The sequence below is a fragment of the Rousettus aegyptiacus genome, unplaced genomic scaffold (genome assembly GCF_014176215.1).
Source record: "Rousettus aegyptiacus isolate mRouAeg1 unplaced genomic scaffold, mRouAeg1.p scaffold_m13_p_1, whole genome shotgun sequence".
Classification (NCBI taxonomy): domain Eukaryota; kingdom Metazoa; phylum Chordata; class Mammalia; order Chiroptera; family Pteropodidae; genus Rousettus; species Rousettus aegyptiacus.
The window spans coordinates 175359408-175380051 of record NW_023416284.1 but is presented as its reverse complement, the minus strand read 5'-3'; the positions used below and the strand labels follow the sequence as shown (position 1 = coordinate 175380051).

Below are 20644 nucleotides of genomic sequence, written 5' to 3'. Positions count from 1 at the left end.
TTATTAATGGCTGTGTTGAGTACAATCATAGCAAATATTTATTAACTATTTCCCACGTACCCGGCATTATTTAACTCTTCATTCTCACAAGTACTCTTACTTCACCTCCGTTTTATAGATGAAGAATGGGAGACACAGGAAGGTTGTACAACCACCCAAAGTTACACAGCCAGTAGGTGGCTGAGTTGGGATGCACTTGGCTTTGGCAGTTTGGCTTCAGACCCGGTGCTTGCTGCTGCTCAGGAGGGAGACATGACTGAGGCCATTCGCTGAAGCTGATGTCACCCCTTGTCTGCCCACAGGGTGAAGAAGCTAAAGGAGACTCTGGTCGCTGTGCAGCAGCTGGATAAGAACATGAGCAGCCTGAGGACGTGGCTGGCTCTCATCGAATCAGAGCTAGCCAAGCCGATAGTCTACGATTCCTGTGACTCGGAGGAAATACAGAGAAAGCTTAACGAGCAGCAGGTAAAACTTAAAACAATTCAAGAAAGCGAATAAGCTCTTGAATATCCATTCTCCTGGCCAGGATAGAGGGGTGGATGTGAGATAGTAAATTGGGGTGGAAAATCAGGAGGAACTTAGGCAGGTTTAGTGAGGAAGGGAAGGAAGGGCTAGCTAGGCAAGTGTTGGGGGCAAATAGGTTCTATGTCACCACAGAGTTGACTCTTAAGGAAATACACCATCGTAGGATCAATGTTGTTAGTTTACCAAGGTCACCGTTATTGGTCCACCAAGTTCAATATTGTTGGTCCACCAGGAAGCCATCTTAAGATGGTAAGTTAGGCTGAGCTGCAATGACGTATCTAAAACAGTGCTGACAGTTTTGTTTATTTATTTGTGGGTCACTAGCCCACTGCCATAGATTTAAAAAAGAGCCTTCCCCTCGCCCACAAGTAGTAGTGTTTGGGGAAAGATTATGGCTCACACTTGGAGATTTTAGAGTCTAAAATTTTGTTTTGCAAGAAGAATTGCATGACCTGCAGACCATACACCCACTGTAAACTTGCCTTCGTGGGTGCCGCAAAGACAGCACATCGCACTGGCATGTAATACACAACCCAACGAAGCAAAAGAAGGTGACCCTGAAAAACACAAACAGAGGGGATTTTCACCTCCCACATCCTGCTTGTTCTTACTAAGCATAGCAGACTCCAGTTGTCAGTACCAAACACCATAAACCCTCTGTAGAAGTATTGTTACTCCATAGCTTTAGATTGTCCTTGAAAATTCTATTAATTCTATAATAAAATTTTATTAAATTTAGGCTATTATAGCCAAGTCGCTTTACTTAAGAAAAAAATGTTTAAAAAGTACAAACAGACCTATTTCTATAATCCTATGAAATAGTTTAGATACTTACTTTGTTTTACAAACTATTTAAACCAATGAGAATAGGTACTAAAATATATTTTTTATGTTTAGCATTTATTTAAATTAGCATTTATTTTTTTTTTAATTGTTAGAATGATATTTTCAATTGTAAGATTAAAATACTCTGACAGACCCTCTGATAGTTGAAATTCTGATATCGAACTGTGGGGTCATGGTTGGCCCCCTGGTTCCCTAGATTCTCTGGGGAACATGGTAATGACATCTACATGAGATAAGAGTTAAAATCTAATGACCAATACAATTTAGCAAATGTGAGACAATCAAAACAGTATCTAGCTAAATAAGTCAAATTGATTAGATGCACGTACAGCCCCATCCACTGCTAAACCTAAATAAAATGATGGTAAAGTGGAAAAAAAGGGGTCAAAACTCACAACGGCAAAGAGAACAGACGATAAGATGAGAGAGATGACAAGTGTCTGACAGAAGTTTGGAAGACAGCGGATAGATGACTCGCGAGGATGTCAGCAGAGGCATGATGGAGAAAGCCGAGTCATGCCACAGAGTTAGAGGAGCCTCAGGAAGTGGCGATATCAAGTCCATGAGGCTTTAAAATGGAAGAGCGCTTGAAAAGTCTGAATAAGGAGAGATGAAACTGCAGTTCCCCGCTGAGCCCAGCCTGTCAGGCGACTCTGCCTCATTTTCCCCAGAAGAACACCAGAGGATTAGTCTCTGGAGCAAGCAGACCAGAGGGACCGAGGACATAGGGATACAGGACAGCATCCAGCCCGGAGCCACTGTGTTAAAAATAGAGATGAAGCGAAAGGCTCAGGACCACAGGTGTGACTCCCACCCCACTGTACCAGCTCCCACGGTGTCACTAGCCAGGTTTCTTTGGCCGCCGGGATTCATACGAGAGTTTCAGATTCCAATTCAGTTATTCCTTAGACGCCAAAAGGAATAAAAAAAATGGACAGAAAAAAAAAAAGTGACCAAAGCAGTAATATCAAAGTAATGTTAAAGAATATCTAAAATTGAAAAATCAAGAAATAGCAGTATAAAAATATGCCCTACCCCTTTGCTTTGACAACTATATTTCTATACCATGAAATGGAAAAATGTGCATAAAGTTATATAACGAAATTACTTAGAAATATAGAAGTGAAAACCGGAAGACAGAGTTAAAGAGATGGAAATGGCCGTTTCAGGGCACTGCTTCATTGGAGGCTTAATAGTAGTTTTTGACTTTTAACTATATTAATATATGTTCATATTGCCTTTTAATTAATTTTTAAATTAAAGTTTAAAAAAACATACACAGTGTTATTGTAAAAATTAACAAGAAAAGCATTTAACAGAGCACCTAGCACAAAGGGAATACTGAGCAAATTTTATTTTAATCATACTATAATTGCTACAGTTTTCCTTGATAGGAAATGTTTGACTGTGATTTTATAAAAATTGTAACATTGAGGATTCATATTGTAAAAGACAGGTATAAATAATAATCTTTCTCCAAAGGGGAAAAATTCTGACAAATATTTAAATAGACAGATTAACTTCATCAGAAATGCATTTTCTTCAGTTTCCCTATGTGGAATTTTTACGTTTCTCTTGTCAGTCTACAGACGTAATTAGGCAGAAATGTATGTAGACTTGAGATGGCTTCAGAGGACATTTTGTCAAATTTTTCTGTGTTATAGATGAAGAAGAATAAATGCAAAGACATAGATAACAATCTGAGACCATTAACAATGCAGGTTAAAGCCGAGACTGAAATATTTTTCTGTATTAGGGTACTTATATACAATTATAAAATGCCTCAAGCCTTGTTTCATATATTAATTTTAACAAGAACTTTTGAGCAGAAGCACAAAGGCATTTTTCTCCGGTATGTATACTTTGGGAACTTGGTTGAGCTCCTGGAGGTAAACCTCACAAAATTGTGCCCCCCCCCCACCTTAAAAAAAAGTGGGATTTTCAACTCTCGGGGTTGCCCACACCGCACTTTCAGCCAGCCATCAGTTACAGCTGTGGTTTTCATACCCCGGTGCTGGTTCCCACAGTGGCTCCCCCCAAGTGTCTGCTCCAAGGTAGATTCAGAAGTATCTGGAGGAGTGACATCACCAAGATGTTAACAGAGGTTATTTCCAACTATATGCCCCTCACAAGAAGACCAACAAGCAACTATGCATAGACAAGACATCCTTGTGAAAATCCTAGAACTCAGATGTGTGGCTGAAGCATCCCCGTGGACCACAGAGAACAAGAGGATAGAATTAGAAGGGTAGGAGGAGCAACTGCCTCTGACCATATCGCCCTTCCCTAGGATGGAATAGCATCGCCCCAAGAGGGGTCCTTGGGCCTAGTTTCTCCACTGGGAAAAGAGAAGCCAAGGTGGTCATCCAGTTCCTCCAGCATTGTGGGGTATTTCCCAGGAGGTTCTTGGGTCTCATTTCGTGGGGATCACTGGGGGAATCTGCGAGGCCTGACCACTGGGGATCAGATAGAGACAAAGAGAGGTGAGGCTTATGGCAACCAGCACTCAGATCTGGGTGGACTGCGTTCCTGCTTGGCAGCTGTGCCCAAACAGAGAACCCAGCCAGCCTCTCTGCCCATCAGCAGAGCCCAGCCAGTGGTTTCTGTTGGCCTCAGAGCTCAGCAGGCAGTTCTGCCTGATTTGGGTCTGCAGACAACAGACAATGGGCCATACTAGCTTTGGAGTCCTTCCTCCCATCCTGCCTGGGAAGGGAAATAAATTCCCAGCCCTGCCCAACAGCTGAGCATAGCTTGCATCTGACCCCACCAGGAACCTGCCCAGAGAACCCAGGCAGCCACAGAGTGCATTCATCATTCCTGCTTGGGCAGGGAGTCAAGCCAGCTATTGACCATATCCTCTGGCCCACACATAACCAGGGAGCCTAAACAGCTATTCTGGGCAAACTCAGAGCCCAGGTTACAACCCCATCTAGCCATGGAGCCCAAACTATAACACCACTCAACAGTAGAATCTAACCCAGGGCCTTGTCTGGTTGCTGAACACAATCTGCAACCTTGCCCAGTCAGGGAGCCCAGCGAGAGACCCTACCCAATCACCAAGCATAGCCTGCAGCTCCACCTAAATAGAAGCCCTGCGCAGTGACCCAGTTTGACCATGGAGTGCAGTTTCTAGCCCTACCCACTGCTAGATACAGCTAGAGGCCCCTCCTGACCAGAGAGCCCAGCCAGCAACCTTGCCCAAGAAGAGAGTACAGACAGTGGCCTACTTGATGGCGAAACCTAGACTGGGCCCTCACCAAATCCAGGGCACAGCCTGCAGCCCTGCACGCTCACAGAGTACAGCCCGCTGGCCAGTCCAACTGCAAAGTCTGCCTATGACCCGTCTGCTCAGAGTCCAGCCAGCAGTAGTATCTGGTCTGAGAGCACAATCTGAGATCCCACATGACCAGTAGCAATGACAGATCCCAGCCTGCCGCTCTGCTCAGCCATGGTGTCCAACCACTGGCACTGCCCTGGCAGGGAACACACCCTGTGACTTCATCCAAACAGAGGTGACTGCAGAGTCCAGCAGGGGCACTCCACCTCCGCCTCAGAACACAGAACGTTTTCCAGGATAGATTACCTGTTAGGCCACAAAATAAGTCTCAACAAATTCAAGAAAATAGAAATTAATTCAAATACCTTTTTCAACCGCAATGATATGAAACTAGAAATCAATAACAGGAAGAAAGCTGGGAAATTTACTATTACCTAGAAATTAAATAATACACTTACGAACAACCAATAGATCAAAGAAGAAATCAAAAGGGAGATGAAAAAAATATTTCGAGTCAAACAAAAAAGGAAAGACAACACACCAAAACTTATGGAATGCAGCAAAAGCAGTTTTAAGAGGAAGGTTTATGGTGATGAATGCTTACATTAAGAAAAAAGAAAGATCGGTTAATCAAAAACCTCCCAACAAGAACAACAACCAAAAGTCCAGCAACAATGGTTCGACATATTAAATTAATAAACGTGATGCATCACGCATTACTAGAATAAAACTTAAAAATCATAAGATCATCTCAATAGATGCAGAAAAAGCATTCGACAAAATTCAAATGACAAAAACTCTCAACAAAGTGGCTATAGAAGAAATGTACCTCAACATAATGAAGGCCAAATATGACAAACCCACAATTAACATCATATTCAATGGTGAAAATTTATAAGTTATTCCTCTAAGATCAGAAACAAGACAAATTCTAGTCAACATAGTACTGGAAGTCCTAGCCAGAAAAGTCAGGCAATAAAAAGAACTAAATCACTTCCAAATCAAAAAAGGTGTGAAATTATCTGTTTGCAGATGACATGATCAGATAGATAGATAGATAGATAGATAGATAGATAGATAGATGATAGATAGATATATATAGATAGATAGATATAGATATATAGATACACACACACACAATTTTACAGACTCCAAGAACTGTTAGATAATAAACAAATTCAATAAAGTTGTAGGATACAAATTCAATGTACAAAATGCAGTTGCAGTCCTATATACTAACAAGGAATTATCTGAAAAAGAAATAAAACTTCCATTTACAATAGCATCAAAAACAATAAAATACTTAGAAATAAATTTAACTACGGAAGTGAAAGATTTGTACATTGAAAACTATAAGACATTGAAAAAAGATATTGAAGAAGACACAATATCTTTAAATGGAAAGAAATCCCATGTTCATGGTTTGGAAGAATTATGTTGTTAAAATATGCATAGAACTAAAGCCATCTATATATTTAATGTAGTCCCTATCGAGATTTCAATAGCATTCTTTACAAAAATATAACAATATGGACCCACAAAAGACCCCAAATAGCCAAAGCAATCCTGAGAAAGAAAAACAAAACTTGATTATAAATTATATTGCAAAATGATGGTAGTCAAAACAGTATGGTACTAGTGTAGAGCCAGACATGTAAACCAATGGAACAGAATCAAGAGCCCACAAATAAACCTATGCATATACAGTCAACTAATATTTGACAAGGGAGTGAAGACTACTCAATGGAGAAAGGATAATCTCTTTTAAAAATGATGTTAGGAAAACTGGATATTCATAGGCAAAGTAATAAAACAAGACCCATATCTTATACCACTCACAACAATTAACTCAAAATGGATTAAAGACTTAAATGTAAGAACTGAATCCATAAAATTTCTAAAAGAAAACATAGGGGAAAAGCTCCTTGACATTGGTCTTATCAGTGATTATTTTAGATATGAAACCAAAGCACCATCACCACAATAATAAAAATAAACAAGTGGGACTAAATCCAACTTTTAAAAAGCTATTAAATGCTTCTGCACAATAAAAATATGATCAATCAAATGAAAAGGCAACATACAGAATGTAAGAAAATATTTGCAAATGACATATTTTATAAGAGATTACTATCTAAAATATATAAGGAATTCATACAACTCAATAGCAAAAAAATAATAATCAATTAAAAAATGGGCAAAGGACCTGAATAGACATTTTTCCAAAGAAGATATTCAAATTGTCAACAGATACATTAAAAGATTCTCAAATCACTAATCATCATGGAAATGCACATCAAAACCACAATGAGGTATTATTATTATTATTATTATTATTATTATTATTATTAGAATGGCTACTATCAAAAGGTCAAAAGATGATAAATACTGGGGAGGATGTAGAGAAAAGTGCTATTGGTGGGAATGTAAATTCGTACATCCACTGTGGAAAACATTACGGAGGTTCCTCAAAAAATCAAACATAGAACTAAAATATGATCCAGCAATTCCATTTCTGAGTATATATCAGGAAATGAAATCACTGTCTTGACGAGATACTTCCACCCTTGCGTTTACTGCAGCCTTACAACAGTGAATACATGGAAACAACCTAAGTCTCCATCGACAGTTAAAAAGATAAAGAAAATGTGATAGAGGATAGATGATATAGATAGGTAGGTAGATAGATAGATAATAGATACAGACAATGGAAAAGGATTCAGCTATAAAAAAGAAAGAAATGCTGCCCTTCCAACAACATAGATAAACCCTGAGGTCATTATGTTAAGTGAAATGTCATCCAGAGAAATAAAAATTGTATATGATCTCACAAATGGCATTTAAAAAAGAGAAAAAAAAAATGAACTCGTAGAAGCAGAGTAGATGAGAGGTTGCTGGCAGTAGAGGGGTGTTAGGGGCAGAACTGATGAAGGCGGTGAGAAGGTACAGACTTCCAATGATAAGATGAATAAGTTCTGGAGATGTAATGTATAGCAAGGTGACTTTAGTTACGATTCTGTGTCGTATAGTTGCTTAGATCTTCAAAGATCTCAACGCACACACGCGCACACACACACACCCCAATTGTAACTGAGGTGTACATGTTAGCTAAACTACTGTGGTAATCATTTCATAATAAAAACATACACCAGATTAGCGCATGGTACACCTTAAACTTACACAGTGTTATATCATTTATATCTCAATAAAGGTGGAAAAAACTTTTGAGTACCTGGGAAAATTAAATCAAAATCCTATAACTTTTTAAAATTCATGGATTATGTTCACATAACTACCACTTCTTCCAATGTATATCCTTATACAAGAGTCACTTGAAGACCTAAAATTTACTTGGTTATCTCATTCACAGAAGTGTTTGTCTTTATTTTAGAGCAAATATTGAGTTCGATTTTTATAATATTTTATTTTATATTTTTTAGACCAGCAGTTTCCATGGTAACTTTCACATAACTGAAAAAGGTTATACAAGAGATTTGAAAGAACTGTTTAGTGAAATGAAAATATTTTGATAGAATTTATCTTTTTGTGTCTAGTTTATAAAATCTCCAGAAATTAATCAGAGGCACTGTGATTCTACTCGACAGTAAGCTAACAGTTGTATTAAAGGAATTGGGAAATAATGCTAAGGAGAAAAATAGGAGAAAGAATATCCACATAAGAGTATAAATCCCAGTTATCTGAATAAGTTGAAAAATTATTAGAACAAGAGAAAAGTTAGGCAATTCAAGAACCATATCAAAGTAAGAGAAGATATATGAAGAACCTCGATAATCAGGGCAAGAAAAAAGCTTCACTTTTAATAATGGAATACTTTGAGTAAATTGAGTTAAAACCCAATAGAAAAATGTACACTTTTCACTTTCTTTGCAGTTAAAATAAAGACTTCACAGGGTAGAAGTCTGGAGAAATTCAATGCATTGTTTATCATAATCTTACTATTTCTATTAATAGAAATCTTCCTATTTCTATTTCTATTAAAATTGCTCACCGAGGAAGTTGCCAATGATGATGATATCGTCATACATAACAGAGAACCTAGGTACCTTTGAACAATGGTGGAATTAATTGTTTAAACAGTTTGCCAATCTTTGGATTGCAAATCCCAGTTCTTCAGTGCAAGCTTTTAACAAGAGCACATGCATTCTTGTGATTGCTTGATCAATAGATTGGAATGGAAGCAATATATCTGTGAAGTAGAGTCTGAGGCAAGACTCCCTTTGCAATCACTAATTTAATCCTTACTATAGTTAATGTAGTCTATTTCGTTTATTCACTTTATATATTTTGATATTGCTCACAGAGCCAAAATATTTCTAGCTTCCTTTTCTCAAGGTTGTCAAATTTCATAAATGAAGTTGATTGAAGAAAATGAAGTGTTTGCCTAACCATTTGTCAGTCAACAAATACTGCCACAGTTTCTCCCATCTGCATAAAAGTATTTGAATAAAGCATCTCTCATTCTCTGCAGGAGCTTCAGAGAGACATAGAGAAACACAGCACAGGTGTTGCCTCTGTCCTCAACCTGTGTGAGGTCCTGCTGCATGATTGTGACGCTTGTGCCACAGACGCCGAGTGCGATTCCATCCAGCAGGCTACGCGAAACCTGGACCGGCGGTGGAGAAATATCTGCGCCATGTCCATGGAAAGAAGGCTCAAGTGAGCGGGGATGTTCAGGCAGTTGGGAAAGAGGAAGGACAAAAAGGAAAAAAGAAATAACCCAGAGCAGCCACTGTTCACTATTTCCTTGTGATTGCAATGTCCAAAAATAACCTGGTTTCCCAAACTTCTTGTCGTCTACATTTAGTCGGGGGAAAAAAGTAGGAATAAAGATAATATATAAATATAACAAGCCAGGTTATGCCTGACTTAACGGTTTAAATATAAATCAGGAAAATATGCCTTTGCTGAACAAGTATAATGTTACAGCATTGGTGATTGAAAAAGCAGCATTCCTTTATTAAAAATGCAAAAGAGCTTATATGTAAGCCCTTTGAAATTCAAAGCAGTAAAAAGTACTGATGTGTTAGAAAATTATCATAATCGTTTAAGGCACATAATTTTTGTGCTCTCTGGGGAACTCTTGAAAGGTTAATATTTGTCTCGCTGTCATAAGCTGATTTTGAAGAGGGTTAAGTTTGACGTTGGAAAATGGACCTGCAAACCTTGTTTTATTTCGGCAAACCCTTGGCATGAGTGTGCACTGGAAACAGAGTGTTGCACTTCCAGACTCTTTTACATGTCCAGAGCAGTTCGTATTATGTGCTTATCAAACTCGATTTGACTAATTCCAGATCCAGAGCTACAGGATGTGTGTTTTAAACACACACACACACACACACACACACGCACGCACGCACGCACGCACGCAGCTGTTTCATTTTAGCTCAAACAGTTGTTTCTTTTTCACTCTAGTCAAATTTGGCTCTGGGCATAGTCATTGTTTGGCAAACAGTTGCTTGCTTGGGCACTCCATCCTGTTGCAGGCATCAGACAGGGTAGGGTGCCTGCCTGCTGGAGCATAAACAGTTTCAAACAGTCAGATTCTGTTCTTTCATTTTCTGTCTCAGAATTGAAGAGACATGGAGATTGTGGCAGAAGTTTCTGGATGACTATTCCCGTTTTAAAGATTGGCTCGAGATTTCTGAAAGGACAGCTGCCTTCCCCAGCTCTTCTGGGGTACTCTATACAGTTGCCAAGGAAGAACTAAAGAAATTCGAGGTGATTTATAATTCCAAATATTTGATCCTTATTTTGCTGGTTGGTGTAAGATGTAAGATATAAGTTAACTGTTCACCTACACATTTTTTGTTTAAACTATTGGGTGATGACTGTGATCATTTTTATTATTACCTCATAAGTAGACAAAGAAGTAGAGAAAGGAGGGATTTTTTTTTTTTAATTTAAGATTATCAAGAGTTACAAATACAGTACAAAGTAAAGTAATAAAGAGGAATTCTGTTAGAAAACAAGAATCATGATTCCCCAAAAATGATTTTGGCATTCTTTTTATTTCACAATTCTTTACAATGAACCATCTAAGATTAAAATATGATGATTTTCCACATTATAAAAATTTATCTTCCAAATATTTTTTTTGAATTATTTTTACCTAATTGGAACATAGGTATATATATATTTTAAATCATCAATAAAGTAGAGATGGCTCCAGAATGAAATAAAACATTTTCATCATAAGCCATTTCTAATTATAAATGAAGAACAATGCCATTCTTGAGTCACGGAGACTTTTCAAATCCATAGAGACAATAATAGCAGCGGTATAATCATACTCGTAAAGACAGGAAACGTTCAATAGCTGATCCCAGTTCCTGGCCTGTTTGTGCAATCTTGAGTCTGCTCTATCACTGTGGTATGATCAAACCTCAGCTTCTCAGCTGCCTCTCATTTTCACAGAGGACCTGACAGCCTATTGTTGACTATTTTTTAATTTGAAGTTTCATTATTTCCCACTAATAAGCAGATGACCTGTGTAGTCATACACATTGATAGCAAACAGTTCTGATGCATGTGTTTTACAAAAAAACATTTTTGGTTACTAATTCTGTCCCCAGGCTCCCCATAATGTTTAAAAATAAGATTAAAAATCAAACCAAATTCAGCTGCATTCATTTTTACCTCGCAACGTCAGTTAACCAGGCATTTACTGAGGCCTGTGATGGTAAATATGAAATTCAGTTTTTGTTCTTGTGGGGTTTAAATTTAAGAGTCATAAATGGGCAGCTATGTGAATCTATAAAAATGTTTAAATCCTATATGAAATAAATAGGAGTCATTCTGACATCTGAACATGGATTTATATATAACTATATCAGTAAATTCTAGAAAAAGAAATGATTTCTATCTAAGTATGTTTGCCTTAGAAAACTTCTCATAAAGAGCTACAGTAAGCTCTGCAGCAGATCATCTCGGTATGAACCAATGCTGGTGAAGTGTCCGTGCATTGCATCTGAGCATACTCAGCTTCCTAAAGGTTAAAACCTTCTGTAATTGGCTTATGCTGCAAAGCAGATTATGTAAGATCCTTTCTGATGCTATTTTAGACTCTCAGGCTTTATGGCAAAAGTTAGCCACATAGTTAGCTTCTATAATGAATGATTTTATCATTTATCCTGTAATTAATTTTCTTATGCGACAGATGTAAATCGCAAAACCAGAATTTTGCTGGAGGGTAGCCTTTACCCGTTCCATGGCATGAATATTTGGGATAGATTTGGGTGTGCCGGAGTCCCCCCATCCCTGAGTGCCTGCCATCATCCCAGTGGGAAAACATATCCTGTGACTCCCAGTAATGGCGAGAGCTGAACTTTCCTTACCACTTCCCTTTTGGGGGGAAATAATTTAAAGTTTTATAGAACGGAAGATTGAATTTACTAGGATAAAGGCTCTTAAAGCAACCCTGAGAAGGAAAACCATTTCAGAGGCAGGAACGGGGCCATATTGGAACAGTGCAATGAGCCAGAGGAAGCAGAACTTGGCATCGAGATGAGCTCAGTCCAATTAATGATGCAATTTTCTGTCTAAGGCCAAGATAAAAATCAGTCATAAGTCATACACATGAGTTTGGAAAAAAGAAAGCTTCATTTTATTTTGGCCAAATGATTCTTACGCTAGGTCTATACTATATAATAGCAGATAGAAGAAAGAAAGAGTATTTTACTTTCAGAAACTCTAAACTGTGCACTGGGTAATCTCAAAAGTAAATAGACACTACTGTGTAAGGTGCTGCATCAGCTCTAAGATATTTTATAAAAATAAAGTAATTCATGAGAGCAACAAAAAAGGGAAAAAAAGCATGTTCCAAATTTTTTTCTATGTAAGGTTACTTGTGTTTTACTGAACTGCTTCTCTTGGAAGTTCATAATAGCTTGCATTTAAAGGACCTTCTGCAAAAGGTAGTTTTAATATTTTTAATGGGCACCAGAATTGAGATAGTTTCTGGAATTTTAAACAATTACGTATTTTACAAATAAGGAGACAGTGCTATTGTAGATCTCTTTTCTCAATATTGACATCAGAAATTTTGAACATTTCAAACTCACATTTTTTGGCACATGTAAATATTTTTGTAATCGGTTTGTTTTTTGGGATTTTTTTTTCTGGATGTTAATCATCTTAAAAGATGCATTTTATATGTATATATGTAAATTCTATATATATAAGTGCATATTATCTATGTATATATTCTAGATGTATATGTGTACTTATACATATACATATATATATGTTTATTAGTATTTACCATTTTATTTTATAGTTTTATTTGCTCTGCTCCTTAAGCTACATTGGTTATACTACTTCGCTTTAACAAGGGCCAGTACATACTCCTTAGAAACTATCCTTTCCCTGCACGTGACAGTGTGACTTCCCATTCTCCCTGACACCGCGGTATGAAACCCGCGCGCCCTTACCGAGGGCCCTTCTCTGACCTCCCTCACTGGTGCTCCTCTGTGGTCCTAGGCTTTCCAGCGACAGGTGCACGAGAGCCTGACCCAGCTGGAACTCATCAACAAGCAGTACCGCCGCCTCGCCAGAGAGAACCGCACCGATTCTGCCTGTAGCCTGAAGCAGATGGTTCACGAAGGAAACCAGCGATGGGACAATCTGCAAAAGCGTGTCACCTCCATCTTGCGCAGACTCAAGGTCTTTACTGTGCCTCCTCTGTAGCTTGGAGGCCCAGAGGACAGGATCGGGCCTTTCGAATACAATATTAAGACATAATCTCAGAGGTTTTGTAATAAGATAGGGGTGGCAAGAGGCTATCCAGGGGTAATTTATATGCTAAAAGATTGCAGGGTTCTCATTGCTCACTGAGAAAGTGACTTTCTAGAAGACCATAGGCATTGGCAGTACCAACTCAGTAATGTGTATGTGGGCTTTTTTTAATTATTATTTTCTTTTCCCATCTAGCATTTCATCGGCCAACGTGAGGAGTTTGAGACAGCACGGGACAGCATTCTGGTGTGGCTGACAGAGATGGATTTGCAGCTCACTAATATTGAGCATTTTTCTGAGTGTGACGTTCAAGCTAAAATAAAGCAACTCAAGGTAATAAATTAGTGACTCTTCAAATGATCAATGTGGGGGAAATCTGAAGAGGAAGAGATTTATAGGTCCTTTTGTGAAGAGCATAGTAAAAGAATGATACTTTTTATGAAAATAGTCCTTGATTGAAAAAAAAATACAAAAGATAGTAAAAATGAAATAAAGAGCACTACCCATAGATAACTACCATTCACATAATATACTTTTAACTATTAACTTGATAGTCAGAGTGTTAGGAATCTTCTTTTTTTGATGGTGGTTTTAGGTTTTGGGTTTTTTTTTTTTTTTCTAATTTGTTTCTAGCACCATCAAATAGTTTATTTGACCCCCATGTTCCAGAGAAATATAACTTTCTCATATTGGTATTTCATTTCACATATTCTACATTCTTATATGCCTAGTTGCTTCTTTTAAAAATATTTTATATGTTTCAATATATAATTTGACTATAGTGGAGAATTAAAAACTTAAAGCAGAGGAATATGCTGTACATTAGATAATTCTCTAAATAGAAGCATGTTTAACACCTTGAATGATTTTCAATACAGCTTACGAAAATTTCTTCTCCAGATATATAGGTTTAAACAAATAATCATAATGCCCATAACGTTAGGTTGCTTAAATGAAACAAGGAAGTTACCCTTAATCATAGATTCTCAGGATGGAAAAAAACAAAATAATTAACTCTGGTATTCTGCCCAAACCCTCTCTTAATAATGCCCCCCAAACTCCAACTTTCTCAAGTCGTTTCATAGGCAACTCAATATTTAAAACCTTTGGCAGGAAACTTCTACCAAGTGGCAGTTGAATCTTTTCTTTTTGGACTCTGGCAGGGTCATAGGACTCATTGCTGCCCTCCCTTCTCCCCCCACAGGCTTTTCCTTACTGGGAAGTTTTGACTATTCCAGACTTTATATTCTTGTATTAAAACTTCTCCCCAGTTGCTTAACTCTTTTCCATATCGAATGAGGCTAAATGATCCTCGAGAATTCCTTACTTTTCAAATCATATTAATCTTTCCTGCTTAAGTCCTGAAACAATAAAAGAGTCATCCGAGAAGAATCAATGACATTGTCATTTGCTTGGTATGATGTACAATCAAGAAGCATGAAAATATCGAATATATTCTTTAAAGTGCTAAATTTGTTTCAGTGGTCCCGTAATGGTTATAATGGTTTTTCGTCAGGGATAACCAGTGCTATCAACTTTATGATGGCTTAAAATTTTTTTTTCCCCTATGATTTTTCTACCCGCGTTGTTTGTGGTAGTAAATTTTATTAGCCAAGGGAACCTTTCCGGCCATGGAACTCTGACACTTTCATTTCTCACTCCTGTTCCGATGTAAAACTTTCGGTTTTACTTTATGAAGCAACGACCTCTTGGCTTGCCGTTGTCTAAGGTACATTCGTATCCCCCGTATGGCTTTTCTAAGCAGGGATCTTGTCACTGTTTTATGTCAACGTGAGCAATAAAAATGGCCCGCGACTTGTGCCTCCTAGGCTTTCCAGCAGGAGATCGCGTTGAACCACGGTAAGATCGACCAGATCATCGCCCAGGGCGAGCAGCTGATGGAGAAGAGCGAGCCTCTGGACGCGGCGGTCATCCAGGAGGAGCTGGACGAGCTGCGGCGCTACTGCCAGGAGGTGTTCGGGCGTGTGGAGCGGTACCATAAGAAGCTGACTCGCCTGCCTGTGTGTAACCTCGCTTTCCGCTGTCATGACATCTAAAGCGCGTGACTTCTGTGGGGTTAGATGGTAGCACTGTGTCGTGGGTGAGAGCCCGGAGCCGGAATGCCTGGGGTCCTGTTTCAGCTTGGACACCCGTTGGCTACATAACCTAGGGCAGGTGACTTTATGTCTTCTGCCTCAGTTTCCTCAGCTGTGAAACTGGTTTAATGAGAGAAAGACAGAGACAGACAGAGAGAGAGAGAGAGAACTTAGAAGAGTGTTTGGCACTTATCCACTATAGGACAAAGAAGCTTCTAGAGGAAACCTGAGCAAGGTGAATAGTTGCTCAATTGATGAGGTTTAGTTGAATTTGCTTTCTCTTCCGTTTCTCTAATTGCTGCCATAATCAAATGTCATCGTAGAGTTGTTATTATTAGAACATTTGGAACCTTCTATGATCACATATATTTTGGATCCGGGATGTAAGTTGAAAAAGGGCTGACTAAGGTTGTATTGGTGATCGCCTTTTGTTCCTGATCTGCTCCAGTACTCGGTTGCTTTAATTTATATTAGCTTTTCTGATCTTACATCAATTCTTTGAAGCAGGTTTTAATATTATTTCCATTTTACCAGCGATAAAACCGAGGCTTTGGTAGATCAATTTATAAGACATTTTTAAAAGTGGTCAGAGGGTTCTTACTGATTTGATGACGGGAGTTTAAAACGACCCCCAGTGAGGGAGGATGAGCTTCTCGGTGAGATGCGGTGGGAAGCAGAGTGAGCGGTGGTAAGGGCGTCGCCTGATCGCTGCGGTAACGGAGTTGGCCTGACTGCATTTCTAGCTCCCAGATGATGAGCACGACCTCTCCGACCGGGAGCTGGAGCTGGATGACTCTGCAGCTCTCTCGGACCTCCACTGGCACGACACCTCTGCGGACAGTGTGCTTTCCCCCCAGCCTTCCTCCAACCCCTCCCTCTCACTTGCCCAGCCCCTTCGGAGCGAGCGGTCAGGACGAGACACCCCTGCCAGTGTGGACTCCATCCCCCTGGAGTGGGACCATGACTATGACCTCAGTCGTGACCTGGAGTCTGCCGTGTCCAGAACTCTGCCCTCTGAGGATGAAGAGGGCCAGGAAGACAAAGACTTCTACCCCAGGGGCGCTGTCGGCTTATCAGGTAGGAAAGAGCTCTGCCTGTATGCCAGCTCGAAGGAAAATAAAAGGGAACGGATATTGTACGGGAAACGTGTGGGCTCAGCAGAATCATCTTCTTTCTTCTCCCATTACGAGAAATCACTCATAAGAGAACAACTGGATATTTGTGTGATTATCAAATACAAAATTAGGTGTGGCCATGGATTTGTCCCACATAGACTTAGGTTCTTATTAGGTGACAAGCATTTTGCTAAGTACTGGGGATACACAGTTCCTTTCCTTCTCAGAGAGCTTACCCTCTAGGTGGACAGAGACAATGGGTAAGAACTGTATGGCGCTAGGATAGCCATGCGCACGTGGTGGTACAGAAGGCCAGCTGAGGGATGACCCACTAGAGCTTTGACAGAGAGCTTCAGGGAGGGACTCTGGAGATGAGGCCTGAAAGGTGAGTGGGACCCAGTCAGGTAGATGCAGCGACATTCAGAGAAGGAAAGAAGAGGGCACCCATCCCAGCTAGCCACAGCATTTTCGGTCACCTGAAGTTTGTCCAGAACGACAAGGCTGTAGGTTGGGAAGCATGGAGTGGGTTGGGCAGAGGACGCGGAAAGGCAGCCTGATCATATAACCACCTGTTTACGTGGGAGGAGTTTGGCTTTTATCCTGAAGGTCATGGGCAGCCGCAGCAGAGGGCCGGGGAGGGAGGCGATATGATCAGAGGCATATTTTCAAAACACCTGTCTTGATACTATATGAAGGGGAGTGCTTTGGGAGGAAAAAAAAGTCCAGATGGAAACGTTTTATAATCCAGGACAGATGGCATGGTGGCCTGGACTAAGGAGGCAGCATTGGAAATGTAGAGAATGGAAAGGATGTAGGAGATCACCAGGAGTCCCCTCCACAACTGACGATTGATAGAACCGGGGAAGAGGCAATATTCTCACTTCGGCATCTTGGTGAAAGATGTGACTTCTCTCATTTCTGTTTTGTCCTCACAGTCTAGCGTCGTAGTTAGGCATTTGGCATCTAAAGTAGCACTGTTGACTGTGTGGCCACTGGCCACGTGGTGACCGTGAAGCCCTGGAATGAGACTGTGCAGACTGAGATTCGCTGCATCAAATGCACTTGCACGAATGCATGAATCTCAAAGACATAAGAAAAGAATCTAAAGGATTAATAATATTCATGTTGATTGCATGTTGTGATTTGGATATATCGGTTTAGTAAGATGAAGTAGTAAAATTATTTTCCTCGTTTTTTGTTTTTAATGTGGCTGCTAGAATCTTTAAAGTCACGCATGTGGCTCACGTTATGTCTAGTGGCCTGCTCCAGGGCTACCCTAGCACCTGACGGTCTGGATTGAGACCCCGGTTTTGCCACTGACCAGCTGTTGAAACTTGGATACATAACTTAATTTTTCTGGACTTCGGCTTTCTCATTGATACAATGGGAATAACCCTCCCATGCACCCCGTAGCTTTGCTACGAGTATAAATGAGTGCTTAAAACAGCACCTGGCTCATAAAACACCGTCAACCAGCTCAAGCACCTATTACGATTGCGATTCGCTGTGGAAACCTTAGGTTTGCATGTGCAACGTCTCCGTATGCTCGGAGCTGTCCGTCTTTTCCCCTAGGAAAGTTGTTTTTCTGCCACAAGGGAATCAGTGTCTCGAGAACTTATCTGTCAACTTAGACTGTGCTCTTTTTGCAGATGTAATCATCCCTGAAAATCCTGAGGCCTATGTAAAACTCACAGAGCGTGCCATCAGAAATACCTCTGGTAGGCACTAAAAGCCGAAGCGAGCCTCCCTTTCTCACCTGTCACAAGCCTCCCCTCTTAGCACATCTGTATCTCTCTCACAGCTCCGTGGCATAAGCATGTTAAGGCAGAACCTTCTTCTCTTACTACTGTACTAGGGGAGAAAATAATCAAGTGCGATGAAATAACTTCCCAACCTGTTAAATGGTGATCAGTCTCATTAAGTATAGAGCTGTGATATCCATTAACAGCAAAAAATAGGAGGTGGAAACGCTAGTTTTCAGCGTTTGCTTCCTACGCTCTACTTGGCTGTAGCAGCATTGACTGCATGACTCTGACGGGTCACTCACCTCCCTGTGGCTGGGGATTCAGGTCCTGGCGTCCCCATCCAAACCCACCAGCCCGCACCTGTGCCTTTGAGCCCGCTGCTCATCCTACTGATCTCAGTGGTCACATCGGACAAGGAGTGAGACCAGATGTTCAGCTCTAAAAACATATTTAATTTTATTTAATGTCTTACCCCATGAAATAATTTGAAATGAAAAATATATTCCACAGTATCTTAAAACTTAGATTTTTCCTTTAAGGACAGAATGATTCCTGGAATAAGAATTGAAGGGAAAAAAATGAAACCAGTTTTGCTTAACGTTTCACTAGACCAACTGTATGTAGTTCAAGGTCAGCTCTATGGAGGAGGGTGGAGAGAGTAGGGTTTGAACAGAATGGTGTGATATTGAATTGCAGGGTTATTATTCAACACTTAAGTTTTGTAGAAAAACAAAAGAACAGGTTGCACATTAGCATTAATGAAATGATGACTACCTGAGTGATTCTCAGTGCGAGACCTCTTCCAGGTGTATTTAGAAGACCTTCCTTCAAAAAAGGAAATTCATAAAGCTTACTAATATTTGTTCTGCTTTCACCCTGTGCTGGCTTCACTCTGATGATCTACGTTCTTGTTCAGTTCAAAAGACTTCGATACACACACATACACACACACACACACAAATAATAATAATAATAATAATAATTTTGCTAAAAGGTGTTACATCTCTGAAGGGATAATGAGCCAGGAGTTGTAGTCTGTGAGTAAGAGCATGCCTAGATGGAAATGCTAACATCTTAGCTTTCTCCTGGCTTCGTTTCAGGTTTTAAACAAAAGCAAGTTGTTGCTAGGTTGGTGTTTCTGTACATAGCTATCCTAAGCTCGTCTTTTCTTGTCTAACCCAAAGTCATGCTTTAAGTGAATGACACAGCCACCTGGCACTTCGGTGGCACTATCTTCTACGAAAAATAAGAGAGTGTATCTTTTTCTACCTGATAAGTGACTGCAGAGGGAGCATGAGAAATGATCTCCCGTTAGTTCCTGGAGAGCAGAAGGCATGACCTTACGTTCTCGGAAAGGCCTCCCACAGCTCACAGCGCACGGGCTTTTGGGGGATCAGCTGCGAGAGGGAACAGACACACGGGCGGCCAGAACTCGCTGCGCCGTCCGGTCGGCCAAGACCCTTAGTCAAACACATTCATTGCTCTGGTCATTTCAACGTCTAACCCACGAGCATGTTAAATCTGAACTTGCTTCATAATCGCCCACACACATGCCATTTCTATACAGCTTTAACTGAAATAACTGAACTTCTTGAATGTCAAGCTTGCCAAGCTCGTAAAAATTCTTATGGTCGACACCGCAGGGGATCCCAGCTCCTTAGAGTCAAAGATCCGACAACTGGACAAGGCCCTGGACGACAGCCGCTTTCGGATGCAGCAGACTGAGAATATCATCCGCAGCAAAACTCCTACAGGACCAGAGCTCGACTCCAGCTACAGAGGCTACGTGAGTATCCTGACCTTCGTGATCTGGACAAGTGCCTGAGAATCACAGTTGTGTGACAAAGAACGGTTTGTCTGGGACATGGGGGCTTCGTAAACCCTCCAAATACCAGCCGCCCTTGAACTCATGGGCGTGGATGTGTAAAACATAGCCCTGTTAGCAGGTGACCTTGGAGTCAAACTGGACCGGTCTCAGGCCCACGAACCTACTGTAATGACCAGCCTCTAAAGAGAGAACTTAGTGAGATCGGTTTAACTGAAAGGAACGAAAGCCTTTCACTCCCAAAAGTGATTAGGCGTTTGTCCAAATTGGGCTAATAATTTTTGGACCACGGTTATCCTTGGAGCAGCAGATTTTAGCTAATAGGTTACTATACAGAGTTCTTTTAGTTCTTTTCCTGTGTTTATTGATTCACTGGATGGCTTTGGGAATGCTTTTATCCTGTTTTTAGTATGCTCATTCTGGAGAAAACAAGTCTAACAAGAGGGATTTGTGGAAAAGAT

General features: G+C 40.1%; 1 protein-coding gene across 20 annotated transcripts in view; it reads left to right on the top strand.

Moving 5' to 3' along the window:
- SYNE1 (spectrin repeat containing nuclear envelope protein 1) overlaps positions 1-20644 on the top strand; it is a 387933-nt gene that overhangs the window by 348555 nt on the left and 18734 nt on the right. For 16 of the 20 annotated variants that reach the window (XM_036222821.1, XM_036222818.1, XM_036222811.1 and 13 more), the window contains 9 exons: positions 303-465; positions 9138-9325; positions 10237-10387; positions 13148-13330; positions 13598-13735; positions 15232-15423; positions 16242-16575; positions 18263-18331; positions 20002-20144. In XM_036222821.1, the coding sequence (XP_036078714.1) occupies positions 303-465; positions 9138-9325; positions 10237-10387; positions 13148-13330; positions 13598-13735; positions 15232-15423; positions 16242-16575; positions 18263-18331; positions 20002-20144 (1561 nt within the window). The remainder of the gene's footprint in view (positions 1-302; positions 466-9137; positions 9326-10236; positions 10388-13147; positions 13331-13597; positions 13736-15231; positions 15424-16241; positions 16576-18262; positions 18332-20001; positions 20145-20644) is intronic. The other 4 variants (XM_036222810.1, XM_036222827.1, XM_036222808.1 and 1 more) reach the window with 2 other exon arrangements.